Source organism: Lucilia cuprina, chromosome 3 (genome assembly GCF_022045245.1).
Source record: "Lucilia cuprina isolate Lc7/37 chromosome 3, ASM2204524v1, whole genome shotgun sequence".
Taxonomy (NCBI): Eukaryota; Metazoa; Arthropoda; class Insecta; order Diptera; family Calliphoridae; genus Lucilia; species Lucilia cuprina.
This window is the reverse complement of record NC_060951.1, coordinates 193098-215872: the sequence shown is the minus strand read 5'-3', so window position 1 is coordinate 215872 and position 22775 is coordinate 193098. Positions and strand designations below refer to the sequence as shown.

At 29.4% G+C, this 22775-nt stretch overlaps 3 protein-coding genes and 1 long non-coding RNA gene across 9 annotated transcripts in view; 1 reads left to right on the top strand and 3 right to left on the bottom strand.

Annotated features, from left to right (window-relative positions):
- LOC124419131 overlaps positions 1 to 22775 on the bottom strand; it is a 40185-nt gene that overhangs the window by 2901 nt on the left and 14509 nt on the right. The gene's annotated exons all lie outside the window — the stretch shown is intronic.
- On the top strand, positions 2728 to 21899 carry LOC111691073 (coiled-coil domain-containing protein CG32809). Of its 6 annotated transcripts, none has more exons than XM_046947547.1 (21): positions 2728 to 2942; positions 3861 to 4241; positions 4387 to 4440; positions 4628 to 4752; positions 5038 to 5067; positions 5134 to 5305; positions 5392 to 5738; positions 5810 to 5872; positions 12516 to 12603; positions 13272 to 13386; positions 13447 to 13542; positions 14562 to 14725; positions 15016 to 15081; positions 15213 to 15296; positions 15739 to 15801; positions 15911 to 16370; positions 16433 to 16615; positions 16714 to 16807; positions 17844 to 17887; positions 19590 to 19712; positions 19767 to 19909. In XM_046947547.1, exons 2-20 carry the CDS (start codon positions 4130 to 4132, stop codon positions 19666 to 19668), a joined length of 2439 nt encoding a protein of 812 aa, XP_046803503.1. In that variant the 5' UTR covers positions 2728 to 2942; positions 3861 to 4129; the 3' UTR covers positions 19669 to 19712; positions 19767 to 19909. The 6 variants fall into 6 exon arrangements, with proteins under 6 accessions (XP_046803503.1, XP_046803499.1, XP_046803498.1 ...); XM_046947543.1 differs by lacking the exon at positions 17844 to 17887 and adding an exon at positions 12938 to 13030 and having other exon boundaries at positions 2729 to 2942; positions 5134 to 5242; positions 19767 to 21899; XM_046947542.1 differs by lacking the exon at positions 17844 to 17887 and adding an exon at positions 12938 to 13030 and having other exon boundaries at positions 2729 to 2942; positions 19767 to 21899.
- On the bottom strand, positions 5912 to 11344 carry LOC111691074. The gene is made up of 6 exons (XM_023453715.2): positions 10739 to 11344; positions 10512 to 10659; positions 8300 to 8393; positions 7827 to 7947; positions 6976 to 7197; positions 5912 to 6913 (listed from the first exon to the last, which is right to left on the bottom strand). The coding sequence occupies exons 1-6, from the start codon at positions 11081 to 11083 to the stop codon at positions 6182 to 6184; spliced, it is 1662 nt and encodes a 553-aa protein (XP_023309483.2). The 5' UTR covers positions 11084 to 11344; the 3' UTR covers positions 5912 to 6181.
- LOC124419130 lies at positions 13004 to 14342 on the bottom strand. The gene is made up of 4 exons (XM_046947552.1): positions 14291 to 14342; positions 14025 to 14229; positions 13814 to 13971; positions 13004 to 13759 (listed from the first exon to the last, which is right to left on the bottom strand). The coding sequence occupies exons 1-4, from the start codon at positions 14304 to 14306 to the stop codon at positions 13557 to 13559; spliced, it is 582 nt and encodes a 193-aa protein (XP_046803508.1). The 5' UTR covers positions 14307 to 14342; the 3' UTR covers positions 13004 to 13556.

The window sequence follows — 22775 nt, the reverse complement described above, 5'->3', positions numbered from 1 at the left end:
AAACAATATTTTGTTTATATATTTTTTGTTGGCAATTGTCCAATTCTTTTAATGATTTTCTATACAGAAAAACGAAAACAATAAAGTTTTTGAGCCTACTCATGACATTAACAGAAATTTGAAAGTATTTATTCTTATTACGTAAAAGTAATATATATATTTAATGATTTAAACAATTGCTAATTAAGCGGATTGAAATAGTAATACTGATACCATTTGCTATAAAAAATGTATTCCTTTTGAATTATTTTATTTTTTTTACACATAAATTATTACCAATTCTACAATGATCACATACCTTCAAGCTCTGGTTTTATCTAATAATCTAACTAGACAGCCACTTAGTCTACTTCTCACACTCTAAATTCTATTTGAACAAATCATTCATACTTTAATGTTAACTTTTATTAACACAAACAAATGTCCTAAACATCCATCAACTTACAAGGTGGCCCAATAAATTAGGCGTATTTTGAAATTCAACTGTTGAAAATATTAAAAAATATATACATATGTATGTATATGAAACAACAAATATTTAGGTATTAAATAAATTGTGTGTATTCAATTTTGATAAAAATTTAAGTGAAAAAAGAAAAAATAGATTTTTTGACAAGAAATATTTGTCATTCAGTGTGTAACACATTGAAATATTGTTGATAGACCCCATCAAGTAAAAATAAAAATTCTAAGACGATCTAGATGATCTGGTCTGGACGATCTAGATGAACTGAGTTCATTTTTGGCTTTAGTCAATCTTTCAGAAATTAATATTAATTTTATAGGTGATGATTTGATGTTGGGTACATAAAATTCCGTATGGCGGAATATAATAATCTTACTTGTTTTTCTTATGAGTTGTTTATTTGTAATTTCGATTTTGTTGCTTGGGCGGCTTTCTTTCATCTTTGGTAGATTCTTAATGGTCCATACAAGTTATGACAAATATATGCTAGTTGATACTGATAGTATACAGTTTGAGTATTATGTTATATAATATATATATATATATATATATATATATTATATATTATATATATATATATATATATATATATATATATATATATATATATATATATATATTATATATATATATATATATATAATATATAATATATATATATATATATATATATATATATATATAATATATATATATATATAATATATATTATATATATATATATATAACATCTTTCTAAGGCAAAATATGTTTCACTTTTTTTGTTTTTAATTACAAATATATATTTTAAATAAAAAAGTAATTGATTTTAATATGTATAATTATTTATTCAAAAACTTTTTTGTTCTAATGCGACAATTATCGTGCTAAATAATAATCTGCTTTAAATATGGAAATTAAAAAAATAAGTTTTCTTTAAAATAAAAAAAATGTATCTCATCTCGATTGGCACTAAGCGACTAGGCACAAGTAATGCAACGTCTGACTTAGCTTCCTTCAGAGACTTTGATTAATCTCCCTCCTGGTTCTTGGCAACGTTCCAAATGCATTGGTAAAGCAAGTGACGTGTGGCGGAAATGAACGAGGGATAAATAATGCCTGTTTTAACACAGAAAAGGTGCTTAGGAAAATTTAACTGCAAGACGGACACAACAAACCCTCATACATGTATAGGAGTCGAACCCCTGTTATTAAATTTAAGCGAAAAAACCTACCCAAACGTCTAGACGGCGCAACCACTAAACTACCTAACATTCATTAAGTTATTAACAATTATGCAGATACACACAATTCACCTAAGTTGAGATTTTACAATATCACCACTATGGGGAAATTCTTATTGCACAACGTTAGAGAATTTTATTGAGCCTCAAGAGTTTAACACACAAACATAAATATTACTTAGAGGACAGATTTTTTTTCCGGGAAGAAGTTTAGGGCAATGTATATATATATATTAACATCCAATGTATATATATTAGAAAAATTTAAACCCATTAAAATTAATAATTAATATTAACAAAAGGGTGCATGTCTCAGCTAAATCATATATTATATTAAGTTTTGAAATATAGATGGCAGTTCAATAGTATATCTATTAATATATGTATTTATACCACGTTTTTACTTCTCTACAAATTCGAAAATAATTCTAAAACAATGAGATCTTAAAAATGTATTTTATTTATAATGTCACCGATTATCAATTATAACTTTGTTTAATTTGTATGGAAATTATGTTGATTATTTCACTAAAATAAAATATTCCTGAAATTCCCTAATGGTAAGGTGTTAAACCTGTAAAAAAAACGAAACTAGAATGAAAATAATTGTTAATATTTATAAAAAATATACAAATCCCCAAAAATAATGAAAAAATTATAAAAAATTTCCAAATTCCTTCCCACGAAAATCTGGTCTGGCGACACTGCTTGCGGGAGATTTTTACCGACGGACCCCCTCAAACTTATTGAAAAACTTCATATAAAAAAATTTAATTAAAAAGTTTGTAAATTTTTTGAAATCCTTCCTATGAAAATTTATCCCTAAAATAAAACATGAAATCCCCAATTTTCAGACAAATCTCCATATCTGACGACACTATTTTCAACAACGCTTTCAAAACTATATCTTTCAGTTACATTTGGCTTAAAGGTGGATTACCGTCAATTTGTTTTGCTTTCGGAGCCAACGCAGGCGCCTTACCTATTCATCACAACATTTAGGGCGGAAACTCTTCTATGATATACACGAAATTCAAAGGCATTTAAAAAGTATCGAACGGTTTTACCAAGCGGTCATAGACAGCTCAAACAAAATAATATTTTTTGTGTAAAAAATTCAATTCATACTTGATATATATAAAAATTATAAATTTTTAAAACAAATTAAAGTAAAATATTAAATCTTAAACAAATCCACAATAAAACAAAGAAATATAACCAAGAAAATTAATCAATTTTAGCCAAAAAAAAAGGTGTGTTACTCTATAAGAAAATCAAATATGCATATATGTATATATACACAGCAGTTTATTCCAGAAATATGAAACAAAGTGTTAACAATTAATTTCAAAAATTAAAAAAAAGTCCAATTCATTTTTAAATTTTGTGCAAAATATTGTGAAAATCTGTGTAAATAGTTTTTTTTTTTCTTATAAATAAAAAAAGCTCCATATTACCAAATTGCTATAGCTATTAGTTTGTTGTAAACCTTTTCCAAAGGAATTTCTTTGTTACAAACAACCACAAGTGGTGCTGGTAAAAAATATATAATTGACTTCAACTTTAGCATTAAAAAGTAATACAGTTACTTCGAAACCTTAAAACGCCTAAGGTCTACTACGAAAAATCATCGAAATTTAACAAAAAAGTTTGAGAGTTACTAACTCTAATCATCAGTTTAAGAAGTACTGTGTGTTAATAACCTTACTCAACTTTTGAGAAATTCACCTCAGTAGTTTCTCTCTTTATTAGAAAAGAGACGTCTGGTTGAGATGAAACTCTCTCTGGAGATGTTTTGTTTGTAACTCTTTCATCTCTATTTTGTTTTGCAATTTGCACGTGATATTTTATTCCTACCGGCAAAATTCAGTTGAATTTTAAAACATAAACAAACAGTGCAGAGCTCCCTTGTCTCCTCACTAGAATTTACATTTTAAAATTTCATATGTGTAACAAAGACATGCGCTGTGTGAACAGTAGGTGTTTCAATTGAAACCCCAGCTCCAAACGATTGTCTATAAAAACAAAAAATAAAAAATCGCTCAACTATACATATCTATTATATACTTTTTACGGAAATTTAAACTTAAGAAGAATTTATCAAATATTCATGACATTTTATCCCAACATGTATTTTGTTTTTCGTTTATTTTTTCCTTTTCATCATATAGTCCATGCATGAGCACAGTCATCATGTTTAAGTATGTGCTGCACATCAAATATTTATTTTACTTTTAAACACAAGAAACCAACAATCCTTTTTTGTCCTGACAAAAACATTCACTGAAATAAAGAAGGAAGAGAAAGTTTGCCCCAACTCCCCCTTCAAATTCCTCACACAAAAACCTCTACCACTAAAAGTACTCGTACATTTAAACGTTCCCTAGAAAAAAGTAAAAATATCCCAGTGTTTAGGCTTTAGCCTGGTCTCTTCGTTAAAATGTTAATACGTTGGAAAAGCAAAGATAAAAGTTCACCGAACCCTACAAACACCAGTGGTGGAGGTAGCAGCAGCAGTAGTTCCAAAAAGAAACGCAAAGGACGCGAAGGCGGTAAGTAAATATATGTTCGCACATTATATTTTCAGTACTTGTGTTTTTGCTTTGTTTTCAACGAAAGCGCAATTGAAAATGTTCATTAAACTTCCTTCGTCTAATGTTTATTTTGTGGTGGCTGCTCGCTATTCGTCACTTTTAGATGAGAACTGGCAGAATGATATGAAATCTGGTCATATGCAGAGCAATGAACAAGGTAAATATTAGTCTTTCCATAGAAAAACAAAATTTATAAAGTGTTTAAATATTGTATTGTTTGTATTAATCTACATTTCCCCGCTACCGTCACTTATGCGATGGTGGCTGGGGAATTGTATAAAATTATAACGCTTTCTTTGTACAATTTTATGTTGTTAAGTTTTTTTATTTTTCTATACCCGTAGGCGAGGAACGAAGACGTGGAATGCGAAGAGAGGATCCGCGTAGACATACGTTAGGTGGTGATATGCTTGCCTACACCAATCAACAGAATTTGCAGCAGCAGTCACAAAAGGCATTGGATTTGGAAGTATGTTTTTCAATTTATTCGTTTTTTTATAAACAAAAAATAATTTTACTCGACATACTTAGGACTAGACTTTAAGAATACATACAATCTTTATATTAAGTTTTGTCAAAAAAAATCTTAGGACATTTCCTGTACGCTAGGTTATCTTTTAATTAATTTGACTTATTAAACAACCTGATTTCTAAAAGGAAAATTTAAAATGCATATAACCTTTGTCTCAGAAGTTTTCTTATGATTCCATAAGTTCAATTTTAAACAACTTGTTTAACACATATTTTCTTTTAGATGGGTACTCGCACTCAGAAAAACAAGAAGGTTAGTATTTAAAACTTGTTGAAAAACCACAACTAATTACAAAGTTTACTTTTCTACTTGTTTTAGATGCAACCTAATCGCGGATATGTGCCAATTAATCAAGGACCTTTGTTCGATGATGATCCGGGTATTATGTCTGAAGTGGAAACAGCCAGTACGGGTTTTAGACGTGGTGGTAAGCAACGTTCTTCGTTACCCGTTGTGCGTACACCCTCGAAAACCTTAGAAAGACCTCTAGGTATGGTGTCACACACACTATCCCTCTTCCGAATTTCAACAGAGGTGAATAAGTTGAAATTTTGTTCTCTTTCTGTTCTCGCATAGGTTTGGTTTTCTTGCAATATCGTTCGGAGACAAAGAGAGCTCTATTGCCAAATGAAATAACTTCGATTGACACTGTACGAGCTCTATTTGTACGTTCGTTTCCTCGCCAGTTAACCATGGCATACCTAGAGGGTCCCAATGTCAAAATTTACATACATGATGCCAGCAAGGACATGTTCTATGAATTGGAAGACGTGCGCTCTCATTTACGGGAGATAAGAGATCGTTCTGTCTTGCGTCTCTTTGAATCTACTGAAGTAGCAGCACCACCTCAAATACTACCAGGAGGTCCGGGGATACCACAGCCGTTGCCACAAACCAATACTCAGCACTGGGATCAGGATCAGGTATTTTTTATTTTATATTTTCAATAAACCCACACAATCCACAATCTCTGTTTTATTTATTTCACTTGCAGAGTTACTTCAGTGAACCGGAATTCGATTCGGATTATAAAAATCAACACATTCATAAATCCAAGGTAAGCTTGGACTGTTCTTTAGAATAAATACAATATATATTATTTTTGCTTAAAACTTTATTAAATAATTATGTTTATATGAATTTATTGCATATATTACATGGATAAGAATGTATAGATATAAAACCCTCTGAGTCATTTATTTCGAAAAGACCGACGAACATTCTTTTAACTAAAATTCTGTGCGTTCCCTGACTAGTGGCTAAAACAAAAACATAATAAAACTGCTTGCTTTTATGATACAACTACAAATAAACAGATTTCATAATTAACTACTTGTACTAAAATTATGTTTATACTAAAATGAATCTAGAATTGGCCGCAGCCACCCACACTGTAGCCCTTCAGAACGTTATCCAGTTTTTCATGGGCTTCCTTCCAAGCAAATACTATGGCACCTTGGAATGGTTCTACTTCGCAGACATCACAATAGGACATAACAGCCTTAACTTCTTCCTCGGCTGGTTCACGATCGTGTTCCATAATTTCATCCTCGATATTACTTTTGCCATTCAAGTCATGCTTAAACTGTTGTCCTCCAAATTCAGCCAAGCCATCGTATCTGAACTTTTCTGCATTATCTCCCACCAAAGGATCATTCACTATACTGCCATCCTCCAAAAATACTAAACCACGTTTTTTCAGAGTTTTATCCTCATCTTTATTAGCACTGTCTGGTTTCATACTAGAGCTGATGGCATGACGTTTGAAGAGTATGCGAGTCTCAGTTTCGTCTACAAATTGCACATTGGAAGGATTAGCAGGATCATAAACGGGCTGTCTGTTAATAGTTTGTGTTGTTTGGGGTCCTGTGGCCAATTTGTGATTAAGTCCTATAAGTTGTTGGGCTACTAAACGTGAACCGACATTAATTTGACCATTAACGAAGTTGGTGTGTATGGTTAAACCCTGTTGAGCCGCCTGATTAATTGATGTCGCCGCAGCTGCATCAGCTTGGTTAGGTTGTGCTAGATTTATCCTTACCCGTGTAGGTATTTGTCCATTAGCCAATAGATTATGCATTGGTTGAGGTCGATTTATCTTAAAATAAAATCGCATTGAAATTTTGGTTCTTTTTGGAAAAGCTTTAATCAATAACTTACTGGTGGTGGAGCTTTAGTGGTGAGTTGTATTTCCTGACCTTCATGATCAAAATGATGTGCGTGATGATGTTTGTGATCGCGATGAGCTTTACCGGCACTTAGTGCTACACGATATATTTGCACTAAAGTGACTTCAAAGTGTAGCCCATCACAAATTTTACCAGTAACCGAAGTACCACCTGAATAAAGTTTACCACCGGCTGGAATTTTATGGCCCACCAGCTAGAGAGTGTAAATAGTAAATTATAACAAGTTCGCAACTTGGTTAGTAGCTTAAGAAGTCATTTAATGTTCAATTTAATATGTAATATTGCGTGGGCTATAAATTGTGTCTATAAATGATTAAAAGCAAGACATGTAGCAAACCACCATAAATTTCAAAATTTAAATTATATTGTTTGCTTTAAGGTTTTTGTTAAAAAGGTTTATGTAAATTAGGTTTTATTGAAGACTTTGCCACCTTTATTAAAAAAAAAGATTTCGTGAAATATATATACATACAAAGGTTTACCTTATAACAATTTATTTTCAAATGATCATATAATATTTAAGCTTTAATAAACCATTACTTTTACTATGCTTCGCATTATTATTTATTTGCACAGTTTATAGAAAAACTTCATAAATAAGATTATTTTGCAATTTTGTTTATTATTTATGATTTAATACATAATTCATGGAAAAATGTATTGAAAACATTGCCAAACTATTTTTTTTATTTTGCTAAATAGTGAAAGGAGTTTAATTTTTTGATCATAGCAATGGTTATTCATTATTTAAAGCCAACAATAATTTAACATATTACTCTGAATTGGGGAAGAAATTTAATAAAAAAAAAACAAAAAACTTACGGCATTGTGGAAACCACGTCCAATACGTTCTGCTTTTAACCAAACCTGCCATTCACCCGTTTTACCATTCCATGAGGTACAAGTGTGATGCCATTGACGAACCCTCAATGGATAATTCAGTCTATACATCAACAAAAACATTTAATGGCACAAAAACAAGGGTCACGAAAAAAAGTTAACACAAATACGTACATACTTAATAATGTTTAAAAAAACATACATAGTTTGTTAGGAATGAATTATTATTGATCTATTGATTGATGATTGTTGTTTAAAATAAGTATTTTTAGATTTTGATGTTAAAATGTTGTTGGTGTGTTAACAAAATTTTAAATTGAAATTGCATGTATGTACTTGTAAATCTGTACATACATAGATATTAAAAAATGTATGTATGTACAAAGCTACATGCAGTACTTGTGATACGCCTAAACATGATGTTGCAATAAAAATTTATTGAATTCAATACATACCTATACATTTGTTGACCTTTTATAGCCATCGATAAAAAACTGGAATTTTTTGCATTCGCAACCCAAAACTGAAAATCTCTATGTTCGTCCTCAGCTAATCAAATCAAACAATAATTAATTATTTTTGTATTATTTAACATCAAAAAAAAAACATTTCATGCAAGTGTCAATCATTTAATAATAAAAACATATTTTTAAATATCATGAGAATTGTTTGTTAAACATTTTTTCCATTAAATCCCAAGGATTATTAATATTACTATAAATAATGACCTCGGTCTGTATCGTTATTCTCATTTTATTAGATAAAACATTAAGGACTTTTTTCGGTTGTATTACAGTTTTTTTTTAATAGAATCCTAAAATTTAGATATGCAAAATTTGAGGATTGTAGCTAGGTTGAGCCTTGAGGCTCAAAATAATTTCTATATACATACATATGTATGTAAATTTATATATATATAGTCCACTGTATTGATCATTTTACGAATTATTTAACAGAAGTGTAATAGAGATTGGAATACTCTGATCACAACTGCACATTAGTATGTTATTTATTTTTTTTTTTTCATCAAAACAAATTATCAGATTTTGCGTTTGTCTTAATTATAAAAAAGTGAGAGTTAATCACTGATATCAATTGAAATTAAATCGCAATTCTTTATATAATCAGCCCTAATATACTTGTATTTATTTTTGAAATATTTCTCTTAATGATTGAAGGTTTTTTGATGCATTTTTGAAATGACTACAATGGATTTAATCCATGTATAATTAATATGTAATAATGCTGCTTAGCTTTTAATTTACCAACAAAAAAAAACAACAATTGTAATAATTTATTCACATTGTTGCAATTGCTGTGTGATTAATTGCTAAAATTAATTTCAAAGTGGGCCAGATTGTGTATCATGCGTCTGTGTCTGCGCTTGCGTCTTCATCTGTATAGTGAGGAGGCAAGCATGCTTGTGTTATTAACCCACTAATTGAGTTTTTTCTTAAACTCCATTTGTGCTTCACTACTCTGTCGACAGAGATAGAAAATAAAACGTGTCAATTGTTGCAGATTTTCTTTATGACTGGCTATATACAAAATTACTAAAAACACGCTTAGCCATGGTAATTTATATATTTTGTTTTTATTTTCTACCACAAACATAAGCCGGTTGAGTCTCGCTGTTTGGCTGGTTGACTGTCTGGTTGGACTAGGCTAAACCGAAATCGAAACCAAGTTTTCACTTATGTAACATAAAACTACGTGTGTACATGAATAGTAGGCAATGTACCACAACATTAATAAAAATAATATGTTAACTTGAAATTGACCATTAACTACGTTTAGTGATTCAGAAATTTTGGCATCTCTCGTTCACTTAAACATTAACTTAAACATTCATATTGTACGCGTACTTAAAAACTCATATTGACACACATGCATGTATGGAGATAACTGTTTTGTGTTTTAAGTAATAAAAATGTTTGAACATTTTTTTTCACAAAAAAAGTCAGTACATGTGCAGACCTCCGCCTCTTTATGCCAAAACTTGACCAATCTATTTTTTCTAGCATCAGCATCATATTAAACTATGGATGGGGTTTTTGTGTCTTTAGTGTTTTTTGATCAGCAGGAAGTTTGCTTCCTTTCACTTTTTTGTTTTTGTTATTTTGTTGCTGAGGCAACTAAACTCTTTATTGTCAAAGATTACTCTTGCACAACGGAAAGATGGCTCAAAAACACTTTCAACTTGATGTAACAGACATTTCTCGAAACAATGATTACAACACATTAATCTTGACTCTTAAAATAACCCATTGAAATAGACATTTCTATTGAACACGAATTGTGATAGGCAGAGTTTGCCAAACTCTACAGTACACCCTTTAAATAAACAAGTATCATTTCAAAATTGCAAACATTTTATCTTTAGATTCATTGTTTTCTTTTGTTGTTTGTCATTATAAAGAAAAATAATACTCTTTAGATAAATGTTTGCATATCATTAATAACATAAATATGGATTTGACCTACATTGAAATATGTATCAATAAAACTATTGAAAAGTTTATTTTTAACAATGTGAAAACAAATGCCTCATTGTTTGCTGGCGCACAATTAAAAAATATGTTTTTTATAGAAAATGTTTGGAAACACTGACATGAATATTTGTTTTTAATTATAGTGCAAGTAATTGTGATATTTAATTGCACTTACTTGAATAAGTTAAAATGACATGATCGCCACTGTGATTGGTAAAACGCATCCAAAAGCAAATCGTAAATTGCGACAGTTCCGGTATTTTATTTTCGTAACGTACTATACCATCTTGATTAAAGGCATATTTTTTCACAGAACATTGATCCTTTAAACACAAAAAAGCCAAGATATAACACAAACTAAAGGAACACTTGGCTGCAATTAGTAATATTTTTAAAGCCTACCTCTTCATAGCCTGTTGTTTTGTAGCCAAATCTGGCATCGCCAAAATTAATACTACTTGGTACTGCTGGCACCGCTATTGGGGGTTTGTAATTACTTTTTACCGCCAATAATTCTGCAGCTAATGGCTGTTGCACTTCCTTAGTATCACTGTCCGACACATACGAGGTTTTGCTACCAAATTCGGGATGTGACTGTTGCAGACTAAATGAACTTGTAAATGCAGTGGATGTTGCCTTGGAGCCTGTTATTGCCGCATTAGCTGGCGCCTGGCCCACTATAGGTTTCCAAGCATGGCTAAGAGCAGTTTGACCACTAAGCAAAAGCAACAACCACATAGACCTCATTATGGTTTAATCCAGTTTGGAATTAAATTCAAAACCACTATTAATTAACACAAACAACCACAACCACTTGAAGTAGTAATTTGAATGAAGGTTTAGTTTACTTTTTTTTACTTTGTAATTACTTTTCTATATTTATTTTTAGTAACGGTTTTATTTTAGTTGCAGATAAGAGTTTGATTTTACTTTCAAGTATAAGCGTCTTGATGCCGCGATGGTTCACACTCAACTACCATAAAAAGTCTTAAAAACGTTGTGGTGCATACGCGCATGCGCAATAACATCTATGTTTGTTTTCAATCAAATGTTTAATAAAAACAGCTACATCAAAGCTTTTAATGAAATGGAAAAATGTAAAAAGCTTTTTGCCTAACAATCTAAACAGTTACGAACAAAAGCATTTAAGTTGTCTTAAATTGTATTTAAGTGCAAGTCAAAGAGCTTTATACTACTATTATAAGACTTTAAATGTGGAAATACTTAGTTTTCCATTCGTGGTAAAGATTGTTAACTACAGAAAACAAAAAAACATAACAAAAATGTTGTTAACAAAAGGTGTTAAGCATTGTCTGAACATTTATTCATTTATTTATTGCTGTTGGCTTAACAACTCTCAACTGATTACAACAATACCAGAGATTTAAGTCATTCATACATTTATATTCATACGTTCATTCATAAATAGCTTTTCTTTTGATCTTTTTAAAGTCTTTGTTTTCGTATTGAATGTTGTTTGATAGATTTTATGCATTTTTATAGTTTTTAATCCCACTAATAAATTTTCAATCAACTAGTCACTTAAACATTGTACATGTAGAACTTGTCTGTGTTTAAATAAAATTATTATTTAAACTGGATTGTGTGTCATAGGAAACTCCGGTAACTAACGGATATTGTATGTCGCTCCCTCTCTTTTTCAATTTAATCTGGCTTAAGTTAATATAAAATTGTGCAATTAATTCTTTCAAGTGAAAATACTTATATATGAGAAGTAGTTTTTAAGCTAGTTTTATTAAATCTAGTTATATATGCAAAAATAAATCATGTTAATAGATTAATAAGCAGTGAAATTTATTTAACCATTAAAAAAATTCAAATAGTTTGGAAAATAATTTGAAAATCTGCTTTTTTGTATTGTATATTCCCGATACCATGGTGGTCGCACAAATAAGGCGCTATATATTTTACCTCATAAAAAGTGAAATTGTTTGCAATTAAAAAAAACATGAATATTGCTCTTTAGAAGAAAACAAAAACTTGGTCAAATGCCAGGAAAATGTTGGTATTAACAAACACATATACACGTTACCATACATTTAGACAAAATTACCATTTTAAGTGCATACTTGTACCATGCTTCATGTACATGGAACACATACAAAGTACATTCAACCATTTAGTAAAAATTAAAATTAATTATTTTCATGACTTGCAGATTGGCAAACAACAAGCCCCTTATTACGTGGGTGGCTCCCAGACATTGCCACGTGGAATGTATACCGATCGCAATAAGATGACAATGGGTAAGTTACTATACAACGTTATTGCAATATTTAAATACTTTCCAAATGTTGTCCTGTAATTTATTTAAAATAAATTAATCTTAACAAATATTGTACAAAAATAGCATGTTTAAGTTTTAAATTTGACTTATTAACTTCCCCTTTAAAGATCCTACTCCTTTTACTTTGTTATGTTTTGAGTTTTTATTTAGTTAGTTCTCTTCTGGAATACCCAATTCCAATTCCTAAGGTACCTTTTGTTGTTTTTGTTTAAAATTTAAGTTTTATTGTAACTAATGTAATGTGTATGTGATTGATTGAAATATAAATATATGATATACTATATATGACATAGGAACGCCATTGAAACCTTTAAGAACGCCCAACTCCAGGGGTAGCATGGAACCCTTGTTTCCTTATCCCCCGGATCAGTTATACAGTATACCAGGTACTTAAACAAAATGCCAATTACAGACACAACTTTACCACAAACGAATTGGTTTTCTTTGTTTTTCGCAATCAACAAAATCAAAAAAATCTGTAGCTTTTCTCTATATTTTAACTGTATAAATTGAAAATTGTTGTAGTTTTTTGTTTTGTTAATTTTATTTGTTTAAATTCATAGAATTGTTAACGCCGTAAACATTATCAACAAATACTTTCGAAAACTAAATAAATAAATTTTACAGATGGTTATACAAGTTCGCCGGAACGTTCAACACGCGGTAGTTATGAAGAACCCTATTACAGTCAATATGGTACCAGGGGACCGGTGATAGCTCCCATTATAGATGAAGAACAAGCGTAAGTTTAAAAAAAAGTTTAGCACTTGTTTTTGTAATTAAAAATTTCATATAATTACAGAGACGTAAACATGACTGAAGATCAATATGCTTTGTATGGTATGAAAATGGGTCCCGGTCGTATGCCTAGGACCAACCAATTGTATGATCCTACTAGGTATGTATTCTTATTTATACATATTCACTGTACTTCCTTTTATAATATTGATAGGGATTATTGTTATTATAACTATTATATTGATTATAATAGTTATAATTTTGTGTAGTTTCCATGGGCGGTAATGATGATCGCCGACTTCTTCTATAAATTTTAATACGCCTCGTACCGGTAGTCGTGGCCATAGTTGTGGCAGCAGTATGAAAATATGTGGTACCTGGAGGAACACAATTTTAGATGTTCATTCCGATTCATATATTTGAAAAAATACCTTTGCTTTTTATAGATTGCACTATCAGACATAACAAGTAACCACCAAATGATAGGAAAGCCAAGGCAGTAACACTTATGTGAAACAGAGTTTGCAATTTGGAAGGTTTTTCTTCATGTTGCCAAGATTCATAACTTGGATGTGAAACTGCGTAGCCTCTGTTTGACATTAATTAACAATTAATTGTATAGAATGTATAGAAAGTGCTCACCTTTGCTCTGCTACCAATGCCATTGTAGACGGCTTTTCACATTTTTCTTCGGACGTTTCTGGACATTGTATATTCTGAGGATTTGAATAACGTTTTTTAACTAATTCCTCGGTGTGCTGCAAAGTCTGCATGGAATGTTTCAATGTTAATAGTTCGGATACACTTAAATCCCTTAAACAATTTCCAAATAAGGAAGAGTCAAAAGCTAAAGGAATTACCCCGATTAGTAATCTCTAGAAGGTTTATTTTTTTACAAATCTATTTACCATTGCAATAGGACATTTTATTAAGTTGAAAGGAGAAAATGTTTTCACTCTTGCGCACAATTGTCAACTAAAATCAAAAATCTTTCTTTTTCAATTAAGAAGTCAAGAAAAGTATAAAAATTTGTGCAATAATTGAGCAAACAGAGCATGAATGTTGTAAAAATTACTCTAGTGTAAATTAAAACTGTAGTTTTTACAAAAAAAAAAACCCAAACAATATGTCAAGAAATACTTTTAATTTTATTAATTCATCATTGTTGTACTTTTTCAGACCGGAAGATCTACATCGTATACGAGTAGAACATATGGAACGTCAACTGGCTAATTTAACTGGTTTAGTGCAAAAGGCTTTGGTAAATCAGAATCCACAAATCGCTCCCATACCAGTGCCAACTTTGGATCCCAATTATTTGGTAGTACCCACACAATGTCATGGTATGTTAAACAATTTAACGTTTTCAAATCGCAAGTACAAGTTGTCTGTCGTAATGGAATAATAACAATAATTCACACTTCATGCCAAGCTTTTATTTGTTTTTTTTTGCAAAACATTTTGCCAACCACACCATCATTTAGTAATTATGCGTTTATTGTTTTATATTTCATTTTATTGCTATTATTATTTTGTTGTAACTTTTTGTTTTTAATTTCACCTTTAAAATCACAGTACACTGTAAGAAAATCAAACACACATTTGTACTTTTACACATTTTTTGTGTTTTTAGTAAACGGTTCTGGAGAAGATCTTTATGTTAGAGAAAAGGCTCCCAAATTGGGCAAGAATGCCTGTCGTAAGTATTATTTTTCCTTTTTTCATTTGTAGTTTTATTCTTATCTTTTTCTTTCTTGTTGGCAAACATTTCATAATAAAATCATAAAAGAGTTTCAAAAATATTTTATACTTCAAACAATTTGTTTTCAGAAAAATCGGTATCTTTTGAAAAAAGTGTCTCCTTTAGTGACGATATACAGGGTATACCAAAATCGCATAGTCCTCAACATGCCGGTAAATAAAATATTTCACTTGCATGTTAAGTTAAGAATCCTTTTATTAGCAACTTTATATTAAAGCTATTTATGCTATAGTAACTAGAACTATTCCTTATTTACTAACACTAGATTTATATTTGCTACGTAGCAATAGTATTTCAAAAAACAAAAATAAACTCGTAATCGTAAAATAACAAATATTTTCAAAATATTTCAGCGCTATTCTTGAAAATAGTTTTTCACTTCGAAACAACTCGTTTTAGAAATGAACAACATTTTCTGAATAGGGCAGACCTCTTTCATTCACTTTAAACTGCTCAAAGATTTATAACTATTTAATGTTAAAAACTATGTAGGTCTTCTGCATGTTGTTCATAAATTTGAATTCAAAATTGCCTAAATGAAGAACTAATGAAAACTCTTTTTTTGTATCTAAATATTTGTATAAAATTAAAAAGCTGATACAAAACCCACAAAACCAGCCATCAAATCCTCCACTTTGCCAAGAACCTCTTCACAAGGTAAGTCAAGAACAAGGATTTGGTATCTAAGCACTTTGAAACACTCTTTACTTTAATGTTTTGTTGACAACGAAATGCTTTCAATATGAATGTTTGTAATATCATTTAGAACGTGACCGCCTTAAACCACCTCCACCTCCCAAACCAATGGTATTGGCCCAAACGGCCCACAACAATTATCGAGCCGATATAGCATTGGCGCCAGAAGTCTACAATCACCTTAGAGGTCTACAGAAAAAGGCCAAAGATTTGCGTACCGAAGTGCGCACTCTGCGCCGGCTTTCGCAGGCTCAAGCTGTGGCAGTTCGAGAAGATATCAAAAGCACTTTTATGCGCATACGTGCCACTTTGTTGGCGAGTAGTGGCAGTATATGGGGTCATCAGGATCAAGACGCTACACGCATATCACGCGAAGAAGAATTGTATAAACAGGAAGTTATACGTTTAGAAAAAGACCTAAGCGATTTGGAGTCCTCCGTCGAGAGTCTAAGAGGAGAAGTAATCAATCGAAGGACCAGAGTTAATATGACTGCTGTAGAAGATATGGCTTTGGTACTTAGTAGAGCCAGGTGGGTCTAATATTAGCACATGCAACCAAACTTTTGATGATTATATTATATTCTGTTTGTAGTAAAACTGTGGCCGAATTAAAAATGAAATTTCCGGCATTATCCAATGGATTACGTTGTATTTTATCTAGCGAAATGGAAAAAGTTGTGCGAGAAGAAAAGTTCCTAAAAGAAGAACCCGATCGTTTGGAATCGGCTTTAAGAAGATGCAAAAAGCTAACAGGCACTTTAGTGACATTAAAAAGGTAAAATTATTTTTCAAAAATAGATCTTATATCGCAATATCGTTTTCAAAATTTTTTCTAAACTTATGCATGTTAACTACTTTTTCCTGTTAATGCAGATTGGCCAGTGTACAAGAACAAAGATTGCCACCAACAGAGACCCAGACAAATGAAGATCCTCCCCGTTCTGCTGATGTATCTGTGGCCGATAAGGTAAGTGGACTCTACTGGTTTCATTAAACTCCCATAATTTTAAAGGCACTTCACATTAGTTGCTTCAAATTAAAATAAAAATTACATATATAAAAGAATATCAAGATCAATATTATCATACAGTTTAATTTGATTTTTGCATACTTTAAATAAAATTAAAAAAAATAGTTAAAAACAAATTAGTAAAAAAACTATGAAGTTCACATTCAGTTGTAATTTGAATATTTTTAAGTTGATTTACGTTGTTTCTTTTTCAATTGAGTTAAAGTAGAACACTAAAATATTAAAATATTAAAAATTCTTCCCCCTTCCCTAAAAATATAAAACTATTTAAATTAGAAATTGTGTGTATATAAAATTATTTTAATGTTTTTGTTCTTTAACCAACTAAATTGATTCTTCATGTTTCAGTTGTAATTTAATTTGAATTTAAATTTAAATTATACCTATTTTGCAATTGGCTGAATTAACAAAACTTATAATTTTTATTTCTAATCATACATATTTTTCTTCTTGATTTACTAAAGCAAAACTAAGTAATTCTAACTAAAATGAATAAGAAAATCTAACTTAATTGGTGAATTTAGGTTAATTGTAGTTTCAAAGAAACGCTTCACCGATTCACCCAAAATAAAACTAAGTAAAAAAACATTAACAAACTAAACCAAAACTATGCAAAAACTATACAAATTACAAAAAGTTTTAAACGAATAAACTAAATCGAGTAGTCAATCATTAAACAAATCAATGAACGGAATCGGTGCTTCAACATTTAAAGACATTTTATAATTACATTAACCAAAATATTGAAAAATAGAAACTTTTTCGATGGGAAAACTAAACAAATAGTATTGAACAAAAAAAATATATTTAAAAAGAAAACCATTAAATTGAGTATTATACGTTTGATTTTCATTAAAACTAAAGTTTTTGTTTTTCAAGTTTTAAAGTTGTATCAACTTTACTTTTAAAATGGTCTCCTCTCTTTTTTATTTTTGCTTTTTCTTGTGTTTCTTGTTGTTGGTGTAATGCGTAGTTTAACTGGCGCTGGAGTTCAAACTTCAAAGAGGCAATCACTGAGTAATGATCCCTTTTTAAACTTTTTAACAAAGAATAAATATCAATTAACCCTTAAACAGTACTATCGTTTTTTTTATTGTTACACACCATTTTATTTGTTATATTTACAAAAAAATAATAACATTTACTCAAAACTTAGACAAAACTTTTTTAATGCTATCTTAACTAAACTATCAAACATTAAAAAAAATAAATAAACAAAAATTAAAAATGAATAATATTTAGGTTGATGTTACAATAATGTAAAATATTTGAAAGCAAAAAAACAATCAATTACTACCAACTCTTTTCTTTAATATTTTTAACGCTTGTTAATGTTTTTTATTATTATATTTATTAGTTTTTGATTTTGTTTTTACTTTTCCTTTTACAAACGATTTTTTAGTTAAAAATTTTAATTTTACCCAAAATAAATAAACATGAAATGTTTAATTTAACTTTATGTGCAAACAACATTTTCTTTGTCTTAATGTATTGTTGATTGACTTTGAAAACTCACACCGTATTTGAAATTTTTGTAAATTTTTTTAAAGTACAATTTTAATTTCATTAATTTCGAATTAATGTTTGTATTGTTTTATAACTAAAACTATAAATTAATTTATTTATTTATATGTTGACCATTCGACCATTATTCATATTCACATTACTGAAACATCAAATATCGCCCCCTCACAGGAAACTTTTTTTCTCTATCTTGTCCTTTCCTCATCATATTATTCAATTGTAGATCTCATTCATATTTTCATAAATATCATCTCAGATGTGTCCATAAATTAGTTGTTAGAATCTATAACTAAATGTTGATGTCTAGTAATTTATTAATAATTGTCTATAACTCTTTTTCTGTTTTTTTTTTTTTTTTTTTTTTTTTTTTGTCTGTACATGTTTAAATGTAATTTGAAAATTGGCGAGTCATTAAGACTTTAGCATTGATGTTTAGTCGGTGAAGTTTTCTTGAGAAACAAAAAGAAAAAAATTACAATAAAATAATACACTAAATCATAAAGTAAAAAAGGTGTAAAAAAGTTTACGAAAAAACCATTAAATTTAAAGTTTAGAATAAATATGAATTTAAATAATACTACTTAAGGGTTAAACAACCATGTCTTTACACAGAAAAAAATAATAGTTTAATGGTTTTTAAATGAACGCATAAACAAAAGAAGCGTGTATAATCATGAGGTGTTTTATTTTTCAAACTATCATAAAGAAATATTTTCAGTTCCTGTCTTTCATTTCTTTATTATCATCCATTTCTTTGATCATTCTAATTCAGTTTGTAAAAAAAACTAATAAACATTTGAAAAAGCATGTAACTTTGCATAGAATTACAAAAATTAAAAAGCTTTTTATTCAATTTTATTTTCAATGATGATTGTTAATTAACTATTTCTTTTTAATTTATTAATATTATTTTTACTTTTATCTTTTTTATTTATGATTGAACTATAAAGCTTTAAACTTAATAAATTGAAATAAAAAATGAATGTTTGAAATTCTTATAGCAAAAGCTTTTAATATGCAAAATCACTGTAGTAAATCTGCAATTAACTCTAAATACGAATCTTTTAATAACAAAAACTTCTAAATCAATGTTCTTCTTTATAATGTTTTATTAATGTTTTGCGAAAAAAAAACAATTTCAAGTTATACTTTAAAATATCTGAAGATAATAATATATGCAAATTTTATTCACTAGCCAATCCCACAACCCAGGATGGGGACGTTCGCTGTCGGCGGGGGAGCCCCACCAGAAAACGCACTCGATGCTTTGTTAGATGAATTGAAAACCTTTTCAAAGCCTCTAATACAGAACAATGAGGTTTGTATTGTGTGTTAGTAATAGGTTTAGATTTTTATTAATATACTTTTACAGATAAGACCCGATGATTCCACTTCTGATGATAGTACCGCCATGGTACAAAGCACTGTTACCACTCAAATCTCCCAGGCACGTCTATATAATCAAACTGAGGCCGGCACTCCACCCCTCTTAATGGCCTCAAATAGTGTCAGCGAATTGCAACAACAATTCAATAATATTGCAATCAATAATCAAAATAATATGACTCCCATAACAGTTCCCTTGATTACGGCAACTAACGTCTCCAGCCTGAGACGCCTACACTCGTTGCCCACTCAATGTGAAAGTGACATTGTGCCAATACCCATAATGCGCAATATTGCCAAACCACCGGTACCAGAACGCAATGCTGAATTAATATTGAAGGTGGGAGGCAAGCGTATACCCCCACCACCACCACCAAGGACTAGTTCTCGCAGTCCCCTAGCCAGCCCTACCAGTCCCAATGTCCCTCAACCAATGCCCACAGTCAATGAAATCGAACCTAAGGACTCCTCTCTAAATGTGGCCATTGATAGCGGTGGTGAAAACTCTAGCGGCAACGAATCTGGCAACGATAATGTGCAACGGCAAGTTGCTTTGGAAATGCGTCATCAAGAACTGTTAAAAAAACAAAAAATGTTACAAGAACAATATCAGCGATTGCAACAAATGAGCAAAATGCCTTCAGTTGATATGTCTACTAGTTCGGCAACTAACTTAGATCCCAACAGTCAACAATCACTAAAGAAAATGGGCAGTGAATCAAATATACAGCAAAAACTTAATCTAACAATAAATACAAACGATTCATCTGGCAATGCCGTCAATATTAACAATATATCATCTGCATCATCAACATCCTCTAACGAACTGGTCAATAATCGAAATGCCAACGACAAATTAGTGAATATGAAACTGAACAACACCAATGGCGGTGGTGGTGGTAGTGGAGGCAATCCAACTACTAATTCAACAACTACGAAACAGGTCTACGAAACTGAAATACTTTAACATAAAGCAAAACTAACCTGGAATGAAACGGCCATTGATATTTGAAATCATAATTTGCACAGCGACATGGTAAAAATGTTAAAAAGAAAATTTGAACACGGAACATAAAAATTTTGCAAACCAGACATTAAATAAGATGGACATTCAAAACTCATACATACATACATACACACATACACATTCATGTAATTGTAACAATTTGTTGTTGATTTTAATTAAATTTTTATTTATTCCACAACTTTTTATTTTTCACTAGAATAAGTGCACATTTTGTCAAAACACTATTTAAGACAATGAAAAAGCAACAAAAAAGTTAAAATACTTAATAATTGAATCAGTAATTGTAATCAGAATGAGTATGAACTTTTTAGATAAACGATAGTTAAAAATAAAGTCTGCGTTTCTAGATAAATATCAAGGAACTCAGTTAATAGTAGTTAAATTTTTTTATTTCAATTTTTAAACAATTAAAAAACAATTTGGATATTTTGTCTAGAATTAGAATGATAAGAAACATAATGAATAAGGGATTATTAGGGGGATTCAACTTTAAAGCTAGACTAAAATGTTGCATTATTTATTTTATATTTGAAAAACAAAAGTAAAAAATAAAAAAAAAATAAAAACAATTTCATTATTTACACACTATTGATATATGAAAGTTAACATATTGTGCACTCAGTTTTTGAATATAAAAAATGAACATAAAATTTAAATGAATTAAACAGAATTAAATAAAAAGAAGTAAATGAATAAAAGTCAAACTGAAACAATGAAACATTTTTCCATTTACTTTTGAAAAATGACTACAACCTCCCCCTCATAACCCACATTTAACTAAATCCCTAATAAACAAATCAAACATTATAAGAAAACCCCCAAATAGGATTTGAAATTTATTTAACAAAAAAAAAAAAAAATAAAACCAACAAAATATTTATATATTTTAACAAAAGTATAAAACATATTAGTAAAAATTATTTTATAAAAACAAAATATTAAATGAATAAAATAAAAAATCTTATTTAGGCACGGGAAGTGAGACTGATAGTACTATACAATATCTCATGCATTAACAAATAATAAAAATTAAAAAAAAAACATTAAATTAAATAATTATACAATGAAAAACAAATCAATAAATGGCTTATACAAACAAAACTACATACATACATAATTATATATTCTCGAACATAATTATATTTAAAAATTATTTCAATCAAAATTATAAAAAAAGTTATTAAAAAATTATAATTCTACATTTTCTCACTTTACATAAAAAAGAAACAAACATACTTACACACTATTTAAATATAAACAAAAAGAAAAGCAAACATAAAAAATTATACATTTGTATACTCAAACATACAAACATATATGCGATTTAAAAAAAGAAAATCATACATTCAAATAAAAACAACAACTCTTGCACTTTATCCTACTATCACTACTTTTGAACACAACTCTTACAAATAACCCAGCAAACATTTATACATACACTACCCAAAAACTCCCCAAGTAAAGAAAAAAAGAAGAAAAAAAACTAGCAATTTATTATCACTTTCAAAACTCAAAAGAAATGTCTATGAGTTTTTAAAAATATGTATTACATTATATTTAAAATTAAATTAAAATACATACAAAAAAAAATAAAATAATTTCTTTAGCTCATTTTTTAAAATCACTTATAAGATAATTTTTTTAAAAATATTTTTAAATTTTATTTAGTATAAATTTTGTTAAAAAAATGCTCAAATGTATTTAAAACCAAAAAAATATATATTAAAAAAAAACAAAGAAATGTTATAAAAGAAAACAAATGATAGAATATGATTTTTGGCTAAGAGCACTTAAGTAAGGAAAACATCCTTCAATAGGACGGGAAAAAAAGAGCCTTTAAAAAGGTAACAAAAATAAAAAATAAATAAAAGGGAAATAACATCTGAAAAACATACTTAATCAAATTATGTATTACAATAAAGAAAAATATCATTCACAACGATTGAAATTTAAATGTGTTTTTAATTT

Coding starts and splice junctions, on each gene's coding strand:
- LOC111691073 (XM_046947542.1), top strand. CDS start 4,130: ATGTTAATACGTTGGAAAAGCAAAGATAAAAGTTCACCGAACCCTACA. Junction 5,068..5,133: donor GCACTCAGAAAAACAAGAAG/GTTAGTATTTAA, acceptor TACTTGTTTTAG/ATGCAACCTAATCGCGGATA. Junction 14,726..15,015: donor AGTACCCACACAATGTCATG/GTATGTTAAACA, acceptor TTGTGTTTTTAG/TAAACGGTTCTGGAGAAGAT.
- LOC111691074 (XM_023453715.2), bottom strand. CDS start 11,083: ATGAGGTCTATGTGGTTGTTGCTTTTGCTTAGTGGTCAAACTGCTCTT. Junction 10,660..10,738: donor AAACAACAGGCTATGAAGAG/GTAGGCTTTAAA, acceptor TTGTGTTTAAAG/GATCAATGTTCTGTGAAAAA. Junction 7,948..8,299: donor AAAGGTCAACAAATGTATAG/GTATGTATTGAA, acceptor GTTGATGTATAG/ACTGAATTATCCATTGAGGG.
- LOC124419130 (XM_046947552.1), bottom strand. Junction 13,972..14,024: donor GCATTGGTAGCAGAGCAAAG/GTGAGCACTTTC, acceptor AATGTCAAACAG/AGGCTACGCAGTTTCACATC. Junction 13,760..13,813: donor GCAATCTATAAAAAGCAAAG/GTATTTTTTCAA, acceptor GTGTTCCTCCAG/GTACCACATATTTTCATACT.